This window comes from Myotis lucifugus, unplaced genomic scaffold (genome assembly GCF_000147115.1).
Source record: "Myotis lucifugus unplaced genomic scaffold, Myoluc2.0 scaffold_17, whole genome shotgun sequence".
NCBI lineage: Eukaryota > Metazoa > Chordata > Mammalia > Chiroptera > Vespertilionidae > Myotis > Myotis lucifugus.
Window position 1 is genome coordinate 5363778 of NW_005871065.1, and position 16910 is coordinate 5380687.

Below are 16910 nucleotides of genomic sequence, written 5' to 3' on the forward strand. Positions count from 1 at the left end.
TCACATAGTAAATTTAAAATTTTTATATAACTATATACTTAAATTCATCAAATTGTAACCCTGCTGAAAAAGGTTCTTAGCCCAAAGCTTTAAATACAGGTGTGCCGAGTGGGTTTGTAAAGCAGTAAAGAAAAATATGACCTCCTTAAAGAGACGAACTGGAGAATTACTATGGCTATGTTTGCAGTTAAACGGCATATTCTTTAGTGCCAAATTAGTCTCGAAACCTGGCTGTCTCACCTAGCACTCCTTCACCATCCAGTTTCCTTCTCCTTCCCCTGTGAAGACTTTCTGGGCCTGTGGCACATTCATGCAATGAAAAGTGGCACTTCAACCACAGTTCTGCCCATCCCAGACGCTGGAGAAGACACCGGGCTCTCTGGTCCTTCTAGGTTTATCGCACTTGTTTTATGACAAAGAATCCTATATTGTTCTGTTGTACAAGCTTCTATCTGGGATAACTGAAAACTGATAAATAATTGAGCTTCTGTTCTAAAATGGTTGCTTAAAAAAAAACACTTTTTTTCCTTTCAGCCATTCAAACAAATGCATATTGATTGATTACTGACTCTATAATTTCACTATATGTATCTGTTGTTAGCCTCCACCCACCATGAAACAATTACTAATATCAAGCCTAAAGGGCTTTGAAGAGAAGCTATATATAGGAATCTATTCATATTTCTGTTAAGAGAATAAATGAGGGGGGGGGGGGCAGTAATTTCATAAAGGAAACTATTTGTTTTGGAACACTTCAGTCAGTGTTTTACCAATATAATAAATAACCTTAGCAACTACATAGCCAAAGCAGCCACTTGAAGGAAATTACGTCACCACTGTCGAAGATAGCAAGACAGTGTCAGGTCCAGAAAATTCTAAGTTTAGCTGGAAATCAAACGGGAAGCTTTCTACTAATAAAGTCTGCATCTGAACAAGGGCAAGAGCCACCAGTAAAAGAAAAAAGTACTTTTTTGTTTTTCTCCCGAGCATTATTAAATATCCAGACATAGTACCATAGCCTCTGAGGGCAATGTACAATAAATAACTCTAAGCCAAATAAAAACCCTCCCCTACGGGCATTTACCTTATCAGAGCAAAAATGATCCAGCAAAGGCAGAGGAGAGTTGCTAGAACAGGAACTAATTTGTATTCAAACACTGCTTCACTTTATCAGTTTGGCATTTTTCCTAGGATCTTAGCAAGGCAGGACAAGTACTACATGTTGTTACATGTCTTAGTAACCTCCAAATGTGCTTAAGTAATTCTTTTTTCTTGTTTGATAGGTTAGAGTCTAAATAAAAGAATCTTTTGCAGCAAGTGATAAAAAGGCACATTCATTAGGCAGGACCTCTTACCTGCTAGCAAGACTGAGCAATTCGTGTTTATCTGCTACAGCTGACTTCTTCTCAAGCTCCCACATTAGGACATTGATCAGATGTGAATTTTTAATTACAATCGGCACTTCTTCAAACATGTGCTCAAAGGTGATACTTCCCTTTTTCAATCTGTGAAGCGTGTTAAAAATACTTTAGCCTGGTGGTCAGAAATAAATTGACTACTTCATACATGTTAAATTGACTACTTCATACATTTTCCCTTAATTACAGGCCCTCTCCAGGATCTTTGTTTCATTAGAACTCTCTAAAAAGGGAGAGAATGTTTTACAGTCAAGCATAACTCGAGAGATTTGGATAACTGAAAATGATCTGAGTTTGCACTATAAGCCCAGAAAATAAGATTCTTGGCAAAAGAAACTATTCCCTCTTTGTAATCAGGTATCTTCAAATTTTACTTGATAATAAAATGTGTCATAGGAAGTTATGTTATATAATCTATCTCTAAAACATTTAAAATAAATAGCTAGAAAAGAGAAATACTCAAGTTTTTGGCAAGTTCATTTTAAAAGCCTACTGAAATGGAGAAATTAACAACTAGCAGAACACTACTCATAGAATATTGCACATGAATGCTTCAGATGTAAATTTGCAAGAATGCAACTTCTCATAGTTTAGTTATAGTTACCATACCCAGAAACTCTTCATGAGTTAGCTTTTCTTTTTAAATTCTTTGCACCTTAATTTCAAGAGAAACTATCACTGAACTGTCTGTCGATCCTACATGAAGTTAAAGCCACTATAATAAGAAATAAAAATTCCTATAATGAACACAAAATGAAGAATTCTGAGTATTTCTTAGAATTTTTAACATAAATATTCCAATGCCATTGTGTAGGATCACAAAACAGCTTTATTAATTCTATGCATACTTGCACCCGTAATATTTCCAGTAAGCTGCATTCCTTACTGAATCTTTAAAATGTTTACACACCCACCCATGAAACAGGAGCTCAGAAAATAAGACACACAGCTCACAACCAGACTGACACAGAGTTTCCAATCTGATCTGAGAGCCGATGACCGTTCATCCATCTCCCGTTATTTAATCATTTTTTTCTTCAAGCCTAGTAGCTAATTAATTCCCACTCCAACTGAATCCGCCCGTGGTGAGAACAACAGATGAGATACTCCATACAGAACAGTTTAAACAGGGAAAGGAAGAAATCAAGTGGCACTCGGCCATGCAGAAAACTTCTTCCGTCGACATGGCAAAAACATTTCCATGCCACCAAGGATTCAATAAATGTGGCAAACTAAAATCTTAAAAGAAAAACAGCCAGTCCTTTACTGTGTGCCTTATAGGCTCCCAAACACTTACGCTTCGGGAGAAAAATCCTTCTCTTTGCAAACTTCCATCAGTTTAGGAGTCAGTCTGTATGCCTTCAGTGAGAGAGACCCTTGGGCAGTTTTTATGGGATCTCAAATGAGAAAAGAGAAAAAAAATTACTAAGAATTTTGTCAGGACGAGTACTTGAATGACATTGGTTCTGGGCACATTTTGTTATTTAGCATATAATCTTTACAAAATAAAGATCAAAATAAATAATCAGAACACAATTTGAAACAGATTCAAACCAGTATAGCAAATAGGAAGTGAAAATGGAGGAACTTATCCTACTTGTAATAGGTAAAATAATTTCCTCAGCTAGAACCAGCAATCATGATGAAAATCAAATATATGTTCTATACATTTTATATATGTTATAATTAGAAGAAAAATACTGATGAATATTAAATATTAAAATTCAGTGCATGCATTTGTGTGGTTCTTCAGTCAAATAATTTAATTGAATAGCCCTGCAAACAAAATTTATCCATGTTAATATGCATTATTTAAAGTTCTTTGTTAAAGCAGATTTTTTTTAAAAATCACTAAAGTCAAAGTGCTATGACAAAAGTGTCTTTTTAGTTTTAGAGAAATTCATTATGTCAAAACTAACTGCTTAAACAGTCCATGAGTAAGGGAGCTTAGCACTTGCTGCATGATAACGGCTCTGGCATGCCAATATTCGCCTAAAACCTGTGTTAACATTCATGTTGTCTGAAACTTAACACAGTGAAACTTTTAGCAATAGGTGATAAAATGAAAACCAAAATAGATTGAAGCAAGTGGAAAATTCATCAAGGTCTGATGATGCAATGTTTCCAGCCAATATAAGTACACTTTAACAACTTGTTCTTTACTGTAATCCAATTGTTAACATACTGAAACAATTTTGGGGCAGCTCATAAGATTGATCGTATTCATTAGTATTTTTTCTGACAGATACTCAGGACGTTACATTTACTTCTCAGCTGGAAACTATATGCAAGTCTGCCAGATATGGCAAACTGTGAGTGTTCGGGGAGGGGGAGGCTATAAAGCTGTTAAATTGCCTACAGTTCTGATACAGCACAGAACATCTGGTCTGGAGAGCTTGAGGAAACACCATTAAATAGGCCGAAAAGAAAAAAATCTTTGTGCTAAGAAACAGTCCAGGTTTTGTACGCTGCTGTCAGAGGTATAAAAAAAAACTTGGCACGCTGTGTTATGATTGGTCAGTCACGTACAGAGCCAGACACTCCAGCAATCGGGGTTTGTTAGACATCTGGTCTAGTTCCACCAGCCCCTTCAAATGAGGGAGGGGAGATGGAGGAATAAAAATGAAGCAGCTACTCCAGCATTCCAAAATGTACACATCAGGGCTCTGATAGCAAGAAAAATAAACAGAAAGAAGGAAACCCTGTCTAGACTTAGCTGCTGCTGAGGCTGCTGCAGAAACAGGGTTGGTATTTACTTGAGAAGTCCTGCCAGGCTGCTCTTAGAGGCAAAAAGACAGAAAGCAAAAATAGTAGCAGTAATAATATTAAGGGAAGAAAAGAATAATAAAGGAAACTCCTACAAACCGTAAATGAGAACAACAGACTCTTCAATGGCATGCTGGTAGCTGAACTGAGAATCCAAGAGCGCCCTGGTGACGAATGAGCCATAGTATGTGGACTGGTACCAGCCCACGTGGAGATGGTCAATGTTGACATGGCGAAGGCTCCGCATCATCTCCATCTGATATTGGACTAAACAAGGGGAGGAGGGGGATAAGAGAGAAATTACTGAATGATGCCACCAATATAATTTCTGTACAACTATTTATTAGCTAAAGGGAACAGGTTTCCAGACTTAAAATTCATTCAGCTCACATACAAAGAAAAAAATAAGCTTTTGAATCATTTCAAATCACTGGGACTTTCCTTTTTTAATCAGTGAAAAAACATTTTGTAGAAAAGGTATTAAACACAGTAATACCTGTGCTAAACAAGGGATGATTTATTAAATGTAGTTTCCACTCCCCCTTTGAAAACCTTAAAAATAGTATATGCTTAAGAAAAAAATTTGTGTAATTACTAAACTGGCTTTAAGAAATTTCATTGGAATCAATAAGTGAGAATTGTTATCAATGTCTTCTTCAACACAGCTTTGAGAACTGAAAAGTTAAAACCATTAAGAAAACTAATGGGGAAACTACCACATTATTTAAATATGAACAGGATACAAACTGTAGCCGGCTTAAAATATAAGAATTCATTTTTGCCTTCATCTGGTGCCCCCTGCTGCATATGCTAAATTTAAAAAAGAATTCCTTTTTCTTATTTCTGTGTTGCTTTGTGTTAAGTAATAGATAATATTTTTATTAGACTAGAGCTTTTATTTTAATCTCCATGTATGGAATAAAAGGATTGGATGACTTTTGCTTGTCAGATTAATAACTACAATGTATATAATAAAGCAGCATTACTAGAAAAATAGGTGCAAACTGACAATAAATAAAACGTTAGAAGAGCAATATAACCCAATAATGAATAGCAAATATGTGATACAGTAGAAAATTTTATAGTCAATATAACATCTAAGCTCTTTCTACATAATGAAAGCATAACTATGTTGAGTAAATATATTTCTTAATTCAAAATCTAATCATTTCATTTTTAAAGCACAATCAGGTTTCAACAAAAGTAAGATTATATGTCTATCATTTCCTTGGTTATAACACTACAATTTCACAAAGCAAACAAAATTCAGGATCATAAAGTGTAAAAGAACCTTCCTTGGATGGATACGGTCTTATTTTTCAACACTTGTTACTAGCAAAGAAATTATAAATCTTCTTATTCCAAGGGAGGTTCTATATTTCATAATTAAAAAATAACAGCCAACTCATCAACTACTCAAGAATTACACTGATGCCCTAGCCCAGCGGTTCTCAACCTGTGGGTCGCGACCCCTTTGGCAGTCAAACGACCCTTTCACAGGGGTCGCCTAAGACCATCCTGCATATCAGATATTTACATTACGATTCATAACAGTAGCAACATTACAGCTATGAAGTAGCAATGAAAATAATTTTATGATTGGGTCACAACATGAACTGTATTTAAAGGGCCAGAAGGTTGAGAGCCACTGCCCTAGCCGGTTTGGCTCAGTGGATAGAGTGTTGGCCTGGGGACTGAAGGGTCCCAGGTTTAATTCCGGCCAAGGGCACATGCCTGGGTTGCGGGCTCGATCCCCAGTGGGGGCACGCAGGAGGCAGCCAATCAATGATTCTCTCTCATCATTGATGTTTCTATCTCTCTCTCTCCTTCTCCCTTCCTCTCTGAAATTAATAAAAATATTTTTAGAAAGAATTACATTGTTGTTTTTTCCATTTTTCCTTTTATACACAATATGATGGTCTCAAGAAGAGGAATAAAATTAATAATAAATCAATTATCTTTCTCTTAAATTTTTGTCTCTTTAGCACACGAGACCCCTTTTCCCAGCTAGTTTAACGGATTCATATCAGTCACATAAATTTAGGACAAAACCACTGCTATGGTCTTTTACTGCTTTAAAATTCCATAACTTTTTGAAAGGTAAAGTAAAATCATATTTGGCCAACAAAATTTAATCCAATTTAACTTACAAATAAAAAGTTTCAATATCACAAGTAAAGGGAGAACCAGACAAATTACCATTTATTTTAAAGGGATAGGGAAGAAGAGATGGGGAGAGATTACCAAGCAATTGACAGTACAAACATGATTTTCTAGGATAATTTTTAAACAATCAATACTTCCAAAGCACATGTTAGTGTACCGTTTAGCTATAACTAGACCGAAGTTAGATTCTAGTAGAAAAGAAGAAAAGACTTGAATCTAGAGATCGAGGTTCTCATGCCAGCTCTGAGATTTCTCCCGTGGGGAATCTTGCTGTCCAGTTAATGAGCCTTCTCTGATGCTTAGTTTTCCCATCTCCAGAAAGATCTGAGCTCATCCCAGGCAAAATGCTATGACTCCACACTGTTCATCAGATATGGTAACTATAAGTAATGATTTTTCTATAAACTAAAACAGGCCTTGAGGCAGCATATATTAATACTTTAAAAAGCAATGCATTTCTCTGAAAGATATTCTGTAATATCTTACTAAGTCTCCCCTCCAGTAGCCTAAATACAATAGCATTTTCAGGATGCAGGCAGTAAAGAACTATATGATTAGTAGCAAACCTCCAAATTCCTTCTTCATCCAGAGTCTTACCTACCTTACAGCCCACTGGATAAGGAAAAGAATGAAAATGAAGTGTTTCTCTCAGCAAGAGAAGAGACTAAGGGATGAGGCCTGCCATTCTATGGAGTTACCTACCATCATCCTCCATTGTATTTATTTCTGAGAATCAGAATATAGAAATAGAGAGATATTACTGGAGACAGAGGGAGGCACTTCCACTTTCTGCTTCTTACAGCTCAGAAAACCATGACACAGATTTTGCAAGACTTTAATAAAAACTTGTTTTTAAGGTCATTAAAATTTTCATATGTCCTAAATATTATAGATGAATATAAAAATTTAACAGTTAAGATCAATGAGAGACGAGTTGACAAAAATGCTTTTGAAAATCTACAATGCAATGATATTTCACTAGTACACACAAAAAAAAATATGTGCTGGACCTATTCTATGTGAAATTTCCAGATATTCTCTATCTTGGTTTGGAATTAATACCCCAATTTTAAAAATCAAACAAAAACACACAACCTAAAAAAACAAACAAAAAAAAAGAAGATACAATGTCCTCTTGGAGACCCCACAGGAAAAAACAAGGACTACAAGTATCTGTGACAAGGTAAGGATGGGGTGCTTGAGCTCCAAAGTAAAGTTGGGGAGCACTGAGGGCCAGTCCTTTCCAGGATTATTCATATAAAGCTCCAATAACTGCATGGTTTGAAAAGGTCATTTTGATTCAACAAAATTCTTAAGTGATTTTTTTTCTATGTATATATAAGCCAAGGAACAAGAAACAACTCACAAACAGCCAAGTGAATTGCTTTATCTCTGCAGACTTTTAGGTCTGTGTCCTTCTGATATGTAGTCCTTGTCTTCCTTAATCCACTCAGTTTTTTCTCCTCCTCCAACCCCAGTTTTCAAAAGCACAAAACCAAAAACCTGCAAAAGCATTCTAGTAAACCTAAGTAGAGATAAGAAATGTAGAGCAGACTGTCCACTAAACCAGTGGCCGCCAACCTATAGTCCGTGGGCCACTGGTGGTCGGTGAGGTCTGAAAAGTTGGCGACCACTGCACTAACTGTCTCAACAGTGTGCTTCCAGGCAGCACCATTAATGAACAGATCTCACACCACACCTACTTACCCCTCTGGCCTACAGAACAGACAAAGAAAAAAATCCTGAAATTGTGACATGTAAATTTTGTAAATTTTATTAAAAAAAATAAGAAATGGTCATTCCAGATTCTGATCTCCGGGACAAATGCCATTGCTTGCGTGACTACGCTAGTCTCTCTCAGGAGTTATATTAAGGGTGGGTAGGTACACAAACAAGAAACCCAACTGAGCTATAGCACTAATTTACCAGGCACGGGGTTCAGGCTCATACTCTCAGGAAGTGACTGTGACAATGCTGTGTCAGCCCACAGGCTCTGGCAAGTGGGAGCTGAACTGTTTGCCTTCTTATGCCAGCCAGCCTCATGTTCCTGGGCTGGAGTTTTATTTAATATAGGAGGATATAAAAGACGTGACTAGGCAGAGATAAGGTTCACTCCTATCTAGGGAGTGCCTCACACCTAAGAACAAAGAGAATCTCTTCAAAGAAACAAGAGGAAAAGGAAAAATGGGGCCCCTTGACATAAAGTGCCTCAACTCCCGCATTGTTGAGTTAATGCAGGTCAATGAAGTAAGAAACAAGCACTTATAGGCAATTTTGTAGAGCTGGTCCAGGTTAGACACGCTTTCATTTTCGTTCTAAAGTTCTCTTATTTAACAGAAACCCAAGCAGCAATTTCAACCAATGATACTCACTTCTGAGTTAATGGCTAAATAATCCTGGGGAATTTCTCAAAGATGAACAGCAAGGGGAAAAAATTTTTAGAGGGGGGACTATTTTAGAGTTTATGATAATATTCAACAGAAGGGCTCAGAATTGCATAGTGAAAAGTTTAGAAAAGAACTTTTGAAACATTCGTAGTTTAAAAAGCTAACACCCTATCGAAGTAGTACACAGCAAATGAAATCCAAAGACAAATTAGTAGTTACTACTAAGCCAATTCAATTTTCTACAAAAGCTACACTTAGATGTAACTGAGGTGGTGCTACAAAACTTTGAAGGATTGTAAAAATGAGCTGAAGTTTTATAACTCTCTCCAACCTTTACAATTGTCTTAATTTGTTAAGTCTCTCCGAAGCAAAGAAGAGCCTGGTTTACAAAACTAAATAATTTTCCGAAGTCTGGCATCAATATATTCATATTCACTTTTTCCAGATATCCTTTGCAAAACAGTCAATTTTAAACTGCTGAGAGAAAAAACTGTCTTAACTGAGGCAGGCTGCCCAATAACTATTCCTTTCAAAAATCCACCACAACCAGGCTCAGTAGTTGAGCGTCAACTTATGAACCAGGAGGTGAAGGTTTGATTCCTAGTCAGGGCACATATCTGAATTGCAGGCTTGATCCCCAGTAGGGGGCTTGCAGGAGGCAGCTGATAGATGATTCTCTCTCATCACTGATGTTTCTATCTCGCCCTCCTCCTCCCTTCCTCTCTAAAATCAATAATATATTTTTTAAAAATCCACCACATTTGTTGGCCTTCTCTGGTTTTATCTCCAAATATGAAAACACTGAAAATAATATGTTGTCCTATATTTAAATGCTATAGCTACTCTGCCAAACAATCACCAGGCATTTGAGATTTGAGTTCTCCTGAAGATCACTGGGGAGGACAATGGATTAGAAGCTTTTCAGTAGGAGTCGAATAATTAGCTAGCATTCTTTTCACCTTCAATTTCTCACTCTCATTTTTAAAATTTTCTTTTTAATTTCATTATTTTAAGGGAGCCCTCATGAAACACAATTTCTCTCTGAAAAACAGGAACAAAGAACAGCCCATAGTTGGCCAGGCTAGGGATGAGCAGAAAGTAGACAGTTACTGGTACAGCTGCAGTATCCTCTAAAACTCGAGCTCTCTCAGATCAAGGGTTTTACAGATATCTCATTAGGGAACTCTTAAAGGACAAAGTAACCTAATCTAAATTTTATAAATTTAATGGATCTATTGCCTTAATGACTTAATACTGATCAAATCCTAAAATGTTATAAAATTATATTTGAAATATATAGAGATAGTATAGCCTGAAGGGAAAGAGTAGAGCTAAGCACCAAGAAAGAAACTAGCACTTAGTGAGCACTTATTATGTCAGACTTCCTGCTAAGTGATCTACATATGTTATCTGACTTTATTCCTCACAATAACTCTAACGAGCTAATCATGATTATTGAAATCCTTTTAGAAAGCTGTTTCCCACAGCTTGTAAAGTGGCAGGACTCAATTTTACTTCAGAATCTGACTTCAAAGCCCAGGCAACCACCCATTTACAAAAATTCATCTCTTCTTACTGGCAAAGTATAAATTATTTCTGAATAAATAAAGCATAATAAAGAAATACAACAGAAATCCACAATTTCTAAAGGTTTTCAGAAACCACAGCATGTACCTGTTTGATACTACCACTAAGTTAACCAATAATTTACCAGTCCAGTAAGATTTTAAATGATGAAACTACCTTCAAAGATTTTTAAATGTCAAAGTTGATAATTATAGCAAATATGTAATCAAACTCCTAAAATATTTCATTCTATGTTACTATTTGAAACTTATGCCAAGATTGCTTTATAACTAAGAACTGGCTCAGATCACAGATGACCTGTACAAACACATCAAGTAAGGGAACAGAGACCAGATCTAGTACACACTCTTTGTAGCAGAGAAACAAATTAAGCCCAATCAAGAGATGGCTTTAAAAGCAAACAAACAAACAAAACTCCACAACTCTGAAACAAATCAATGATTTCAACAAACAGAATAGGGAAGTGAAATACATCAGAATCTCCTATCTGTTCTAGCAGAGGGCTAACCCATGCAGGACTGTTAAGAAAATAATCACAAGCCGCTTTCCCAGCAGCACCCTGGGACACCAGCGAGCACGGGGAGGCTAGGAACTGTGAAGGCTCTGCTCCATTATTTAACAAGACAAATGATCCTGTACTTTTCTCTTCATATCAGATTTTCTGCCAAGCTGCACATACGTTTCAGGCAATGTTCAAAGCTAGTAACAGATGTAGATTTACGCAAACAGAATGTGCATTTGGAAAAAGAATTAAATACGAGTCTTCTTTGGGTGGAGAACAATGGAGTACACACATTTCTTAAAACTTTCATATTATCTTCACCCAGTCTGTACCACATATTCATCCTTTTTTCTTTCAATTAGTACATCTGTTATGAAGGCCACCCCCGTGACTGCCTAACAAGTGTGGTAACAGTTCAATTTTTCACAATAAAGTGTCCAATATAATTTCTACTCTACCTATTCCATTTAAATTGGAGTAACAAAAATACTGCCTTTCTTAATAATCTTACAGAAAATATTTAAATAGTTCATTTGTCCTAGGTGATTTAATTTCTTCTTTAAAATGTTGATGAATTCTGACAAATAATCTCTTCTTAATACCAAGCTGAGAATAAGGGAATGGGAGGAAGAGGGTTGTCACTCCAGCTTTTAAACCTTTTAAGAGTTTTGAAAATTATTGGAAATCAATAATTAATGTGTCTCAAGAAGTCTTCTATGAAATGAACTAGATTCATCACAGAAAATAATAAAGTAACACGTACAAACTGTAACAAATTCATATTGTTATCTTCTTACCCAATTCATGAAACACATCCAGGAGATCCTATTTCTTTGCGGTTATCAGAAGTTGAAATATATAGGCCCTTGGTCATATAAACACATGCACATAAGTGGATATTAGATAACAGCGACTAAGTTAATTGTACGATGCCATTTGAGATCTGTTTATACAAACAAAGTGAATTCACCTTCACGGTACCAAGAGTTTTAGACTCCTTACCTCTCACCACAAAGAAGTCTCATTTAAAGAATAACCTACTGGCCACTGTTATCTCTGGCAACAATTAAGAGCTTGATATATTAGAAGACCAAATGAGAATTTAGAGATTTAGAAAAATATATTTTTTTCATGCAATAGACTCTTTCAAGAGGACAGGTAACACCAGTGTCACATTTACAGCTCTGTATCAGGTATTAAATTAATGCTGGCACAGTTAGGTGCTTATTAAAATACTAGAGGCCCAGTGCACGAATTCATGCACAGGTGGGGTCCTGCCGGCCCACCCGGCCCCAGTCAGCAGATTGGGGCTGGGCCTGTCAGGAGGAGGAGACAGCGGGAGGTTGGCCGGTGGGTCTGCCCCAATCGGGGCCCGATTAGGGCCAGTCCGGCCGTGAGGAGGGTCTGTGGGCTGGCCGGCCCTGCCCCTGAATGGGGCTAGGGGAGGGGCTGTGGGAGGTTGGCCGGCCTGCCCCCGAATGAGGTGACGGGGGCCAATCGGGGGCCAGTGGCCCAGGGAAGGGGCCATGGGTGGTTGGTCAGCCAGCCCTGCCCCTGATTGGAGTGGGGGGGGCCGATTGGGGATGCAGCTGGCTGGGGGGAGGGACCAAGGGCTGATCAGGGAGGTGGGGGCCCATCAGGGGTGGGGTTGGCCGGGGGGAGGGGCTGCAGGAGGTTGGCCAGCTGACCCTGCCCCCTTTTGGGGCTAACCCTGAAGGAGGAGAAAGATTGGTAGGTCATTAGATTTTTTTTTCTCCCAACACTTAAAATTTTATTTCAACAAGCACTGGAACACTGCCTCTCAAAATGTATCATCTACAGATCATTTAATGGACATTTGACATTCATGAAAACCACCAATTTCAAGTTTAAGAAAGTTGTTACCCTAATTTTAATTATATAAGTTTTAATAAATTAAAAACAAAACAAAACTGCCATATATTTCCGACAGAGACGATTTACATCCACCTCCAGGGTTTTAATAGACAGGGACCAAGCCGACAACCCAGGCATGTGTCCTGACTGGAATTGAACCCAGCAACCTTTCAATGAATGGGATGATACCCAACCAACTCAGCCACACCAGCCAGGGCTGATGATGACAATTTTAAAAAACTGACATCCAGTCCAGATGGCTCTTTACTTAATGAGCACTTTCAGGGGGAAGTCTCATAGGTACTACATTCTGTAAAAGTATACACTGAATTTATCAATTCCACCTTCCACACCTGCTACTTCTGTTTTCTCTCTCATTGAGGGGCTCTGAGTCATCAATCTTGACTACTTCTCCCACACTAAGCTCATACTGTCATCTACCTTCTTGGAAGCTCTCAAATTTGTTTTCTTTGAGGCAAAAATCATTTAGAATGGTTCTAAAAAATATAACTGGCATGGAATGATGAGATGCTAAAAGAAAAAAGGCAGAACATAAAACTATGAATCATATAAAGCCATTATGTAAGTCCTTTCTCCTAAAGAGGAAGACTGGAAAGAAATATACTAAAATGGTAATGGCAATAGTTCTCCAGGGAGTAAGGTCATAGATGACTTTCGTTTTCTTACTTATATTTACTCTTATTTTCCATGTTTTCTTTGGATGTGTGATTTTGTGTGTTTTTGGCAAAAGAATTGTGCAATACATATGATACTAAAGGAGTATATACACCCATACTGACAGAATTCACTATTGCTGGCCAACTTGCCTTCTGGGTACCAGCACTCCTAAGCTATGGAAGCAGGGAATAGGATGGTGTGCCAGACTACTTACTTAGAATCTCAAGTTTCCAACCTGGTCTGAATACCATCTTCTATAGATCAAATTGTGACCCAACCCAAATTCATATGTTAAAAGCCTAACCCCCAATATAATGGTATTTAGAAATGAGGCCTTTGGAAATAATTAGGTTTAACTGAGGTCATGAGGGTGGAGCCCTCACAATGGGATTAGTGCCCTTATAAGGAAAGAAACCAGAAAAGCATGCAATCTCTCCCTCCCTCTCTCTCTGTCTCTCTCTTAGGTTTAGCTGAGGTCATGAGGGTGGGGCCCTCACAATGGGATTAGTGCCCTTATAAGGAGAGAAACCAGAAAAGCATGCAATCTCTCTCTCTCCCCCTCTCTCTCTCTGTCTCTCTCTCCATGTGTGTGTGTGCACGTGTATGTTTTCCCCACAGGCAGTACTGAGGACTGAAGTGAAGATACAGTGAGGAGGTGGCTGTGAACAACCCAAGGAGACAACCCTCACCAGACACCAAATTTGCTGGCACCTTAATCTTAGACTTCCAGTCTCCAGAACTATGAGAAATAAATTCCTATTGTTTAAACCACCCAGTCTATGGTATTTGTTAAGGCAGCCCAAGCTAAGAAAGATACCATCTTTATCACACAGTAGTTGTGTAACCTACCACAAATTATCTGAGCTTGGATCTGCTCCGTTGTAAAATGGGAGAGAAAACAGTACCTACTTCATACTGTAGTTAAATAATTCACAAGAGCTCAATACACTGAATAAACTAAAGCGCTCAACAGACTTAAAACATCACCTATTATTCAAAAATGCTACCTATAATCCAGTTTAGGTTAGTTACCTGAGTCAAAAAAATTTTGGAGAATTGGGTCTGACTACAGTGGTCCTAGAGTGTTGTGCAAACTTATCCCCTTTTTCCATCTCCATATTGGGAGTAGGGGAAAAAATCAGGAAAATGGAAAAAGAGATTAGATATCGTATATGTGACAAACAAAAAGGACTATGAATTTGTAACATCCACTTTATGAAATAGAATTCATATGTACAAATGTGAATATGGTCAAAAAGCAATCTACCATGAAAAGAAATTATAAGAGGAAAAAATACTTCTTAGAAAAAAAAACCTATAAGCTAATTATATTCAGTATAATGAAGAAAAGATTCAATAACAAAGACAAGGTACAGAAATTAGATTCAAGAAAAAGTAATCTTGGATGTTCTATTATTACTGTGCACATAACAATATAATTGCTTGCGCTCTGTAAGCTTCTATCTCCTGATCCTATTTATAAATCTTCCAAATAAAGGAAATAAGCTCCCTGCCCTCTCCCTAAAAGGTGACTTTAAAAACAACACTGAGAATGGGGTTGGGGATGGAAGGGAGGACTGAGCAGTAGTGCCAGCTTACCCAGAGGACTGAGTAAAGGTTATTGGAAATGCAGCCCACCCAAGTGAAGTAGCTAAACTCAAATAGGTATAACAAACAGCTTTATACCAATAATGGGCCTCGTATCACTAAGTGGGATGATCCACTCTGGTTGCCTCAAATATCCAAAGATAGTTTCCTTTACCTTCAAACATCAGGACAATTTGGATTAGAAAGTCAGTATTAAAGGTGCTATAAGAAAAAAGCCTGGCCTTAGCCGGTTTGGCCTAGTGGATAGAGCATTGGCCTACGGACTGAAAGGTTCCGGGTTCGATTCCCAGTAGGGGCGTGCAGGAGACAGCCAATCAATGATTCTCTCATCACTGTTGTTTCCATCTCTCCCTCTCCCTTCCTCTCTGAAATCAATAAAAATACATTTAAAAAAAAAAAAGAAAAAAGACTGAAAGACAATCTTTTAAGAGTATCCTTAACTGCAAACAAAAGAAGAGAAAGCTAGCAAGAGTTAGAAGTTGCAGAGATTATAGAAAAGGTTAGTAAGGGCAAATAATTTCCTTTGAAGCATTTAAATCAGAGAAACAGAGGTACTTATAACCGCACTCTTCATTCACCCTCTCTTGTTCCCATTTTTTTCCCCCACAGGCTCCTCTTCGTCCAAACTTATTTTTATAGGATACGGGAATATAGAGTTACCACTGCTGGAGAAAATGCTCAAGCAGAAATCTTCACAGCAACCACAATAAATCTGAGGTTAGAAACCTGTGGCTTGTTTTTAAGGAGGCCATGTTACCTTTCCTGCAGCAATCTCCTTTTCCCAAAACCATATGCATACGCACCTGTAGAAAAAGGATCCAAGGCTTTCACAAATTCTCAAAAGGCCTCAAGATTCAAGTGAGTAACCATGACTGAGATGCAATGGAGAACCATCCAAATGTGGTCCTGGCTCTTATGGAACTTCATTCCTTGTATGTATGTGGTGGGGAAGAAGGGGAGTGGCTAAGTGTGCGTCAGTAATCAATTCAGTTCAGCAGCAGCCAAATAGTAGCACAGACAGCACTAAGATCACCAAAGATACACCATAGAGAAGAGCAAGAAGAACGACAGGCCAAAGGTCCAGAGAACACCCAGCTCTCAGCAGGAGACCCAACAGAATGTCACTCCTACCCTTGTCCTATCCAGACCAGGAAGTCTACCATGAGGAAGCTGGATGAAGGCTTCACCTAAATCACTCTGTGATCAAAACTAGTAATTCCCAAGGGGAAAAGGAAAATACATGCCCTAACCCACAAGGTGATATGACTAGAGCTAGTAAGGCAAGACTGTTCTAAAGGCCAGGAGTGGTGATCCTAACAGAGCAGCGATTTTTCAACCTTTTTCATCGCAAAGCACACAAACAAATTACTAAAATTCTGAGGCACAAAAAAAAATTTTTTTTTAAAGATCTTCTTGCCAATCTGACCCCCCCCCCAAAAAGGGGGTATAATTTCAATTCATTCACACCAAATGACTATTATTGTGTTGGCTGTTGTCATTTTTTTTTTTAATTTGACAAGCTAAGGGGGAAAAGGTCAGTGCCCCTGACTAAATAATCAGGTATTGCACATTTTAAAAATTCTTGCAGCACACTAGTATACCAAGGCACACCGGCTGAAAATCACTGCAATAGAGAGATAACCCTTCTCTATTTGTGGGAAAGTGGGTCTCTAGCAATAACGTTACATTATAAAAATATGCTCAGCACAAATGGTACTCTGCTAGGTAACAAATGCACCTTGGAGGTATAGGCTCTACAGGCACACACTAAAACCAACCTTAAGCAATTCAGTAGTCCTGTTATCTTTTGAAGTTTTTACACAGAGAGCTCTAGAAGCCACATGTCGAGTCAGTTGTCATTAAGTAATCTGAAGCTCCTGAAGATGCTTTTCTAAGGAGGGCCTCTTGGATTAGAGAGGAAGA

The 16910-nt window shown here is 38.0% G+C and overlaps 1 protein-coding gene across 4 annotated transcripts in view; it reads right to left on the reverse strand.

The window, feature by feature from the left end:
• Positions 1-16910, reverse strand: part of EIF3H (eukaryotic translation initiation factor 3 subunit H) — a 79154-nt gene that overhangs the window by 10181 nt on the left and 52063 nt on the right. For 3 of the 4 annotated variants that reach the window (XM_023750926.1, XM_023750924.1, XM_006085227.3), the window contains 3 exons: positions 4284-4451; positions 2716-2815; positions 1356-1505 (listed from right to left, as the gene is read on the reverse strand). In XM_023750926.1, coding sequence (XP_023606694.1) covers positions 1356-1505; positions 2716-2815; positions 4284-4451 — 418 coding nt within the window. The remainder of the gene's footprint in view (positions 1-1355; positions 1506-2715; positions 2816-4283; positions 4452-16910) is intronic. The other variant, XM_023750925.1, reaches the window with a different exon arrangement.